The sequence below is a fragment of the Salvia miltiorrhiza genome, chromosome 2, assembly GCF_028751815.1.
Source record: "Salvia miltiorrhiza cultivar Shanhuang (shh) chromosome 2, IMPLAD_Smil_shh, whole genome shotgun sequence".
Classification (NCBI taxonomy): Eukaryota; Viridiplantae; Streptophyta; class Magnoliopsida; order Lamiales; family Lamiaceae; genus Salvia; species Salvia miltiorrhiza.
In genome coordinates, this window is record NC_080388.1 from 33498672 (window position 1) to 33508878 (window position 10207).

Below are 10207 nucleotides of genomic sequence, written 5' to 3' on the forward strand. Positions count from 1 at the left end.
TAAAATTAAGAAAATAATCAAATCTTGCCATAATATATCAAGATATATTTGGATACCTCAGAATATGTTATTATAATTGTAACCTTTTCGCATATAATTAATTCAAATATATGGTTTAAAGATCAACCGTCAGATTGCATGATTTAAATGGGTGAGATTGTTTCTTCATTCTTCATATATATGCCTTTCTTTTTTGATCAATTCCGGAAGAGTTCAATGAAGACCACCCCCTTAGATAAAGAATAAAGACCAAATCTCGTACGTCGATTTTGCTTAATCTAACGGACCAAAAAATTGTAAATTTTTCTTGTATTTAATCTGTAAAGATCAAATAAGTAAATGCATAATATTCAGTAACTGATATCGTCCATAATTAAATTTATTCAGCACTATTTTATATTTGGCAAGATATACTAAATCCCTAAAAATTAGTTAAATATTGTGTATCAGCCGTTTTTATTTTTTTGTTCGTATAAAAAATAAATGAACATACTAATGTAATGAGGAGTAATATATGCAGAGCAGATGAATGAACTCGGACAGAGGAATCACTAGGGTCAGAGGAATGGACCTCGTCAGAGGAACGGATTCCGTCAGAGTAATGGGTTCGACCAGAGGAATCACTCGGGTCAGAGGAATGGATCCCGCCAGATGAATGCGGCTTACTCAGAGGAATCACCAAAAGACAGAGGGATGATTTGTCTACGCGCCAGAGCAGAGGAATCGCCCGCCTGCGGGCAAAATTACTACTATGCCCCTGATCACGCGGGGAGCATGTTTTCAGAGATGAAATTACCATTTTACCCTTAGCTTGTACTCTATAAATACCCCATGCATTTCCTTATGTAAACGACGTGCTTTTCATTCAATACAGCAGCAATATCATTTCTTTCTCGGCAATTCAACTTTTTCTCTTAATTTTTACGCTCAAACACTAGGTAAAACTCGCAACTTAGAATTAGGTGTTGATAAGATACTTTATCATAATGTTTGTCGATATGTTCGTATAAAAACAAATTAACATACTAATGTTCGTATAAAAATAAATGAACATACTAATGTTCGTCGACATGTTCGTATAAAAACAAATGAACATGTTCATCGATATGTTCGTCGAAATAGATCAAGTCTCAAAATGGGAAGGGAGGAATTTTCGGGATTTGTTCAACGGGATGAATTCGGTCAATTTGTTTTTTACACATTTGACCTTTTTCGATTAAATAAATGCTAATCACCAAGTTTTAATGGCATGAAAAATTAAATCTGGATGCAATCTGGATCGTTGATTGGGATTCAATGAATGACCTTGATTTGGTCTTGGTCTTTATTCTCTATCTAGGGGAGTGGTTGTCATAGAATGCAACCCTATATATATATATATATATATATATATATATATATATATATATATATATGTATATATGAATATAAAATTAAATTCATCCAACAAAATAATGAATCCATCATAAATTTTACAAGCTAAGGGTTGAAAATAGCTTATAGTATATTTTAACATGGGCTAAAATATGAGTATTTCTTAAGATATAAAATAAAAATAATTTTCAGCCCTTAGATCATCAAGATCTACGGTTGATTCGTAATCCTGTTGGATGGATTTATGGTCCTGAGTTCGAATCCCAAAGGCAGCAAAAATTTATTTTTTTCACAATTCATACCTTTATACATCGAATTCATACGTGTTCTACATAAAATTCATACATTAAAAATTAGTCTTATTTCTTATTTTAAGATGTGCTCTCACGGTAGCCCACCCCTATATATATATATGAGCGCGCTCCAGTGAGACTTCCTATTTTTCGTGTAATATGAGGACAATGAATAAGACATATAATACTAATGAACAAGACATATATCTAACAAACAAGATGTATATACTGATGAAAAATAAAATTTAAAAAATTGGTAATAATAAGACATATGTACAGATGAACAAGGTAGTATATACTGATGAACAATGAGTATATACTGATGAATAACAAAATTTAAAATATTATGCTTCCTTCAGGATTCGAACCCTGCGAAAAAAAAAATCACCCTCCAAATACAATATCAGTCATAGGATTGATAAAATAAATGCAACATATTGTGCCTTAGATCTCACTAAAATTAGGGGGTCTCATTGGAACGGTCCTATATATATATATATATATATATATATATATATATATATATATATAGGGACGCGTTCCAGTGAGACCCCCTATTTTTCGTGTAACATGAGTACAATGAATAAGACATAATACTAATGAACAAAACGTATATCTAATGAACAAGATATATATACTGATGAAAAATAAAATATAAAAAATTTGTAATGAATAACACATATATACTGATGAACATGGCCGTATAAACTGATGAATAATACAATATATACTGATCAATAACAAAATTTAAAATATTCTGCTCCCTTCAGGATTCGAACCGTGCGAAAAAAAAATCGCCCTCCAAATACAATATCAGACATAGAATTGATAAAATAAACGCAACAGATTGTGCCCTAAATCTCACTAAAATTAGGGGGTCTCATTGAAGCGACCCCCTATATATATATATATATATATATATATATATATATATATATATATATATAGGGTTAAGTTCAATGAAAAATGCCTAAATGTAAGAAAGAAGAGAGAAGTAATCTAATCCGTTAATCTTATCTAATCTAACGGACATGATTTGTTCACGTCATGTTCAACGGATTTTTTCGTTGAACATATGGGGGGTCGAAACCCAGAACCCCCAAAAATATTGTATATGTTCACGAATGTTCAACGAAAAAATCCGTTGAACATGGCATGAATAAATCATGTCCGTTAGATTAGATAAGATCAACGGATTAGATTACTTCTCTCTTCTTTCTTACATTTAGGCCTTCTTCATTGAACTTTAGCCTATATATATATATATATATATATATATATATATATATATATAGGAGAGGTTCAAGAAAGAACCATAAATAAAAAAAGAACGGAAAACCATTTTCAGCCATTCGATTATCAAGATCTACGATGGATATATCATCTTGTTGGATGAATGCAGATCCTAGGTTCGAATCCTGAAGGGAGCAATTTTTTTTATTTTTTTGAGTGCATTAATTTTAACAGCGAATGCATTAATTTTTACAGTGAATGCATTAGATTTGATGGTTCTCACGTTCTCACAAATAATGTAGTTCTCTCTAGAACCACACCCTATATATATATATATATATATATATATATATGAGTGTGTGTATCTACCATTATCGACTTGAATCAAATATTTTTGAATACGTTCGAATGGAATACCAAATCAACAAAAATATTTAATTCGTATACATAATTAAATTGACCAAATTGGATTGTTTAAGAAAATCCAAGACATAATTATTATAATACAACGACACCTTATACAATAATATATAGTATTCAATATCCATCCAGATTACATCATCTAGTGCGATGCATTTTCTTTTTTGTGTTATATTTTATGGTAACATTAATTTGTAGACTTGATTTAACAGGGCGACATATGTACACGTCATGTAAAGTGCCGGCCTGCCTTGCTGAAAATGTATACCTCATCAAACCCTCGCCTGCAATGTGCCAAAACAAACAAACAACTTACTTGTCTTCATATTCCTTCCTACCCCATCTCACAGAAACCACAAAATGAAGAGAGAGAGAGAGAGAGAGAGACCCAGATTTGCCACAATAAGTGGGAGTGTAATTGTATATGAGGTTGTCAAGAACTTCCTTGGAGGATGGCCTGTTCGAAGACATTCTGGCCTCCCTGAGAGACACCATAAACACTCGAGATATTCAATTTGTCGATGACAACAAGGAATACACTTTACGAAAACCAGCAGCTTTGGAAAAAATAAATGTCTCCTTGCGAGGGAAGTGGTTTTAAAAAATACTCGTAGTGCTGATTTTTTACCTCACTAGAAAGTTAGCAATATGTTGAGTAACTTGAACTGCATCTTCTGAGTGTGGGATCCCTTGCAAGCCCCATTCGAAAGAATTTTTCTGGACCAAACAATGTGACTTCAATAAAGATACATCGCAAATGTGCTTTCTTAGCTACAAAAGCGTGCTCCTTATCAAGAAAATAGATGCTTGAAAAAAAATAAACATAGTGAAAATTGATTAAGCAAGTTCAACAATGCTGGTGTATATCTTCTAATTTTCATAAGGAACTCTAAAAAATTATAGGGTTACTTGCTTTTAAATCCAAAACGTATTTCGAAATTTGGAAATTGCACCTATTCTTTTAAAATTTCCTCATAATCCATAACCTTTTGTTTTCTTCTAATTTATGTCTGGTCGTCGGTTTTGTCTGACGTTGACGTCGGAAATTGACACCGTGGCCACTGGAAACGACACTTGGACAAAAAAATTGATAATTGGACTAAAAATGAAAATAAAAGAGAAAACAAAAATTCCACCCCCCCCCCCTCTCCTGTCGTTCCCTTCCCCCTTCCGCAAACCCTAATTTTCCACCACCCCCACCCCCACCTGCAGCCGCCCTTGACCCCCCTCCCAGCGGCCAGATAGCACCCTCGCCATGGCCCTAGATTAGACGAGTTCGTTTGGATTAGATGAGGCAGAGGATACCTGGATTAGACGAGGCGAGGAGCTTTGCATCGGAGAATTCTTGGCCGCCATGGGTCTACAGCGGTGAGGCGGCGCACGGACGCCTGAACGGAGTCGTGCTCCTCGTCCTGGTTGGATTTGAGGCGATGTGCGTGGTTAGGGATTTTCAGATCTAGGGAGAGAGAGGGAGACACAGGTGGCCGTGGCTCCTCCTACGGTTGATGCTGCTGCATCGGAGGGAGGCGATGGCGGCCCTTCGCCGAGACTTCCACCGGGGTTAGTGAGGGAGAAGGAGAGCATGTGTATCAGTGTTTCTGTGTGTGTTTCTTGAATTCTGTGTGTGATTGGGTTAGGGGAAGGGGAAAGACGATGGCGGGGGCGGGGGCAGCGGCAGCGGGTGGGGTGGGGGGCGGCAGCTGGTGCAGGTGGGGGAGGGTAAATTAGGGTTTGGGTTAGGGGTAGGACGATGGGGGCAGGATTTAATTTTTTGTTTTTATTTTTTTTGTTTTTAAAATATTACTATTTTTTAGGTGTCAATTTTGTAGTCCAATTGTCATTTCTGGTGGCTCTACATATGTCATTTTCGGCTGCCACCGTGTCATTTCTGACAGCCACGTAGGAGAAAACCGATCACCGAACAAAATTTAGAAGAAACCAAAAGGTTATGGATTATGAGGAAATTTTAAAAGAATAGGTGCAATTTCCAAATTTTGAAATACGTTTTGGATTTACATGCAATTAGCCCAAAGTTATATATGTTGAAATTATCATGAAAAAGGTGTGGAAATTGGAAAAGGACTAAGAAAAAAAAATGTGGTCAGAAAATGTTCTAAAAATATGCATGCCCATCCAATATTATCATTAAACTTCTCCCCTCCCGTGGGCCATAAGTAGTTACTCAAATGGTAGATATTATTGGTCCGACAATGATCTTAGGAAACTTCAGGCTTTTAAATAAATATGGTGATTTGCTTTCAAATGAAAATATTTTGGAATCCAACCACCATGATAAGGTATAATATTACGTAGTGATGCCTAGAGTTTAAAATTTTGATTTATTCCATAGAAAATACCTCTGGATGAAATTGCACACCGGTTACTGGATATCTCCGTGCCTGCACAGTTGAAACATAGACCTGATAGAAATTGATTAAATTGGAACTCATCAGAAATGTAGCTCAGGTGTCAATAAAAGCTTAATACTGTGAAGGCAGATGAATGGACCACAAGGTGTTAATTTATACCTTGCCATCCTCATCTGCACTAGTTGCTAAAATCTTAAAGAAGCTAGATAATCTCTTGTTGTTTTGGAATTTTTCGGGTGATATCCCGAACTGCTTCACAGATGAAATGAAATGGTTATATAAAGAAAATATATACTAAAAACGATCACTGGATAATTACATTGCCTTCACATCGGCTTTGCTTAAACTTCAAAATAAAATGCTCCATGGTATCAAATTAGACATTGAACTTCGGCGATCTTTAGAATTATTACACAGAAATTTAAACTAGTTATTTATCAAAAAACAATTAACTGATCCAAATCAAGAATCATTTTAAAATAAATTAGTGCCGCATTAATTCTATACATCCTGTTCTGCATGAAGTATTCATTCCTAGCAATGGAATAACCCTCAGCAACTAGTGCAAGCCTGAGTAGATTAGAAAATTGGCTTAAGGCCAGAAAATTACTTAAAACAGGTATTCACTTATTTCAAGCCAAAAATCTGAGAAGATGCCACTACTACTCATTTTTATTGTTCTAAGTTCTATTTTCAAGCTCATAAATACTACTCCAGCTTTTACTCTTCTATTTCCTAGATAACTCTTGAATGATTGTGACTCTTCAGTGGCTTCACTACGCATCAAGATTGTATTATGAGAACATGCCTTTTTACTTTGTTTCCAGAATAAAGGAGGGAATGTAAGAGGATAAGAAGGAAAAGTTATAAGGCAAAGCTGCTAGCCACTTGAAAGAACTTGTTCTTGCACCACTTAATTCCTAACCATATGCATGTAATTGGTAGACTAAGAAGATGACTTCACATTACAAAACTATCATCATAACGACAGACTAAAAGGAGCTTACCTTATGATGTTGCATCACTAGGCAGTCTGTACTGAGCTTCTTTAATAAAGTGGGAGGGAACCTGTGAAGGGAATTAGTGTGTCCTTGATTAGTTATGCAAATGTATGTTTGCAAGCTACTATACAAACAAAGAGTTTCCAAGTTAACATTTACCTCTTAAGAAGAGCAATTGGGAAACTGGTTTTTCTCAGATGATAAATAAATAAGTGTGAAGGTATATATATAAGCCGTTTACCAATCAATTCCAATCTGGAAACCAAGTTCCAGCTTTTGTTGATTGAAATGCGATTCAAATAAAACTTGAATTCACTAGATATAATAGGATCTGAAGCTAGATAAACATTATGTACGAGAATATTTTATAAATTCATCTAATCAACATACTCTTAAACTATTATTGCAAAGTTTTATTTACTCAGAAGTTAGAACTACTGCACAAAATTTGATTCGCATGAAGTATAGTGTGATATTGTAATATTTGAACTACACCTCATTAGAACCTGTCACATTCTCAGAACATCACTAATTGTTACAATACAGTAAGGTGATAGAAAGAAAGGATTTCACAACAAACTGAAAGTTTATTTCCAGTGCTGTTTATACCTATGAAATACAGTTCCATTCATGTTTATGTTCTCCACGAATTGCAATGTTGAAGCTTGATCTACTGCATTAAATCTCTCTAGGATCATGTTATCCTGTAGTGAAAATTGAAATCTCACACACATTAACAACATGGAAGCTAATTAAACTAGTTCATGGTTGAGAGGACTAGAATGTAAACTAGAAGACATGGCACAGTTAAAAGAAGCTCAGTGCAGCTGCATCTCATAACAAATAACCTAACGAGCTGTGTGCGTGTGTTGGCCTAGTGGTAGGAGGTTAATGCCCAAGGCCTGAGGTCATGGGTTCGAGTCCTCCTTTGTGCGGTCTTTGAATTTCTTTATTTACTTATGTAATTTATCAAAAAGATAAAATAAAATAACCTAATGAGTCACATAAAGAAGGATACACAGAAAAGCAGGCTCTGCATAATTACTTAATTTACAAGAAAAATCTTCATTATCTTGTTATTTTACATAATGATTATAATGTCAATGCAAAAATGGAGAGAGGAAAGGCCAGTGATTTAAGTCTTACAATGTTAGCAAAAATCTCTTACCTTTTCCCTTAGGAGTGGAGAACATTGTCATTTACGATAACATCTTCAATAAATGGTTTATATGTTATGAATGTTTCCAAACAAATTTACCTCACTCACGATCTTGATCACCAGTTCAAAACCTAAGCAGATAGCAAGCAAAGGGTAATGGTCTCCAGCATCATTTTTTCTCAAGACTTCCTGTGCAAGACAGAGGAACAACAGTCAAGACCAAGGGATGCTATTTCTCTCCAGAATTTTACTTTCCTACATTAAATCATAACCAAATTTGAATTTACATGAAAAAAGAGGCAGCTCTATTAGAGTAAGTGTACATCATCAACTATCACTAGGTTTCTAAGCTAGCATGCAAAATCAAAGCCATTCTGAAAATAACAAACAAAAGTCTAATTCACACTTTTAAATTTGGAGCAACTGATCCCAGCACTAACAATTCAACTATATTGTATATACATTTCCGTAAAAAATCTTCTGCATTTCTTTAATTGCATAATAACCAAAAGAGTATATAGGTGGCAACCTTCAGTTTTAAATGTAAGAATGGGCTTCTAAGCTACATCAACATCAAATCAAGTGAGCAGATAAATCACAAGCTGAGGCAACTAGAAAATATATTCTGCTATTGCCCTCTCATTTTCCAATAAAAATACCTGGAAAGGAGAAACGTTCTTGCAACCGATGTTAACAAGAACAATTGAGATGGTATGTACCTTAAATATTGATTCAACAACCTCAGCGTAAAGACCTTTTTTGGCCCAGCCTCCTGTGAAGATCACTCCATTGACCAAACTCAGTTTCTGCAGCATAACAGAGTTAGCATTACGGCAATCCATGTACATTAACCCATGATTTCTTGAGCATATACCTAATCTTCATCAGTTCAGGTAATTTTTCGGAGCGTCTACAATAAAAAAGGTCTGAAACAAAAATTGTATCAGTACCAAATGAATCGATCACCTTGTACACATCACATTGGAACACCTTTGAGGACAAAGGCTATCCTCATTCTGGTGGATTCAACACATTTCATCAGAAGATGCTGTGACTAGACAATGCTGAGAATCACCAATAGATACAAGATAGAAAGGCTGATCGGATATAAAAGTTAAGCTGAAACTTAAGCAACCACAAAATGAGCATAAAACCAAACTTTATCTCACAAATATTCACAGGACAGCCAGTATAGACAAACAATAGCAGAATCAAAGCGCTAATAAAATCATATCCACAATAACACCAAAATCATCAAGTAGAAAACACACAAGAGAGGTGCTTACTCCATAAAGAACCTCCCAAGGTTCATTGTAGATAAGAGGTATAACTCTAGCACCCGCAGATTCAACAAACTTGGAATACGAGGCCGCAATGTAGGAAACATTGGGAGCGTTGTTAAGGCGGCCGGAGGCGCCGTCCCCTGGGTGACTGAGGATTCCGATGACCGGCCGGAAATTGAGATTGCGGCCGGCAGAGGTGATTCTCGGAGCGGAAGCATCCGTTTGAGTTTGCAAGAGCTGCCGCGCAGCCGTGGATTGAGCTGCGGCGGAGCCGCTGAGCTCTTTGCAGAGAGGTACGAGGAGGGGAAACCGGCGGTAGTTTAGCATACCAGAGGCAGAAGAGTCGACGGGAGAGGACGTGGATTCTGGCGAGTCGGAGGCGGTGGAGTCTGAGGTGGAGAGCGGAGGAGGCGGTGGTGGAGCCATGAGCGGTGGCGCTGAGGAGAGGGGGAAGTGTTGATTGGAGGAGATTGAAGAAACGTTGACATGGATGAGTTTTGGGGGTTTTTTAATGGCAGCGTGATTTTGTTAATTGTGTTGCTACGCAAGGAAAGACGATCGTACATAACAACACGTCACGTGTGCAAATGTTTATCAGGCTTTTACTTTTCTATGTAAAAACTAGGAAAAATTGTATGGAAATACACAAACCTTGCTCAAAATTCATATTTTATAATTAAATACACCAATTTTGTAAGTTGTTCAATTTTAACGTTGATTTCATTTTCCTCAAATTTTAAAATGACGTAGCTCTTACGTGGCTCGTCGGCACACGCCTTTTAGTTCGCCAGACAAATAACAAAACGAAATGAAATGAAATCATAACTTCACGTATTTTTTTCGATCATCGAAAATGAAATCGGCGTCAAACAACTTACAAAGTTGGTTTATTTAATTGTAAAATTCTAACTTCACGTTAAATGTGGATTTTGAGCAAAGTTTGTGTATTTACATGCAATTTTTCCTAAAAACTATGATGTTGTTTCGCTAAGCTTATTTTAAAGAATTTATAAATTCTTGAAGCTCATGAGAGCATCCATAGCCCTTATATTTTAGATTGATGCTCAAATGGTGG

At 35.8% G+C, this 10207-nt stretch overlaps 1 protein-coding gene across 7 annotated transcripts; it reads right to left on the minus strand.

The window, feature by feature from the left end:
* Positions 1-3321: 3321 nt before the first annotated feature.
* On the minus strand, positions 3322-9709 carry LOC131012086 (gamma-glutamyl hydrolase 2-like). 7 transcript variants are annotated; one of them, XM_057940000.1, is made up of 10 exons: positions 9136-9709; positions 8569-8655; positions 7949-8038; positions 7300-7394; positions 6697-6757; positions 5849-5938; positions 5678-5740; positions 3949-4037; positions 3709-3801; positions 3322-3604 (listed from the first exon to the last, which is right to left on the minus strand). In XM_057940000.1, the coding sequence occupies exons 1-10, from the start codon at positions 9556-9558 to the stop codon at positions 3550-3552; spliced, it is 1146 nt and encodes a 381-aa protein (XP_057795983.1). In that variant the 5' UTR covers positions 9559-9709; the 3' UTR covers positions 3322-3549. The 7 variants fall into 7 exon arrangements, with proteins under 7 accessions (XP_057795983.1, XP_057795982.1, XP_057795981.1 ...); XM_057939999.1 differs by having other exon boundaries at positions 5849-5941; XM_057939998.1 differs by having other exon boundaries at positions 3322-3801.
* Between the last annotated feature and the right edge of the window lie 498 nt (positions 9710-10207).

Coding starts and splice junctions, on each gene's coding strand:
- LOC131012086 (XM_057939997.1), bottom strand. CDS start 9,558: ATGGCTCCACCACCGCCTCCTCCGCTCTCCACCTCAGACTCCACCGCC. Junction 8,656..9,135: donor CTTGGGAGGTTCTTTATGGA/GTAAGCACCTCT, acceptor GTTATGCTGCAG/AAACTGAGTTTGGTCAATGG. Junction 7,395..7,948: donor TGATCAAGATCGTGAGTGAG/GTAAATTTGTTT, acceptor TTTTCACTACAG/GATAACATGATCCTAGAGAG.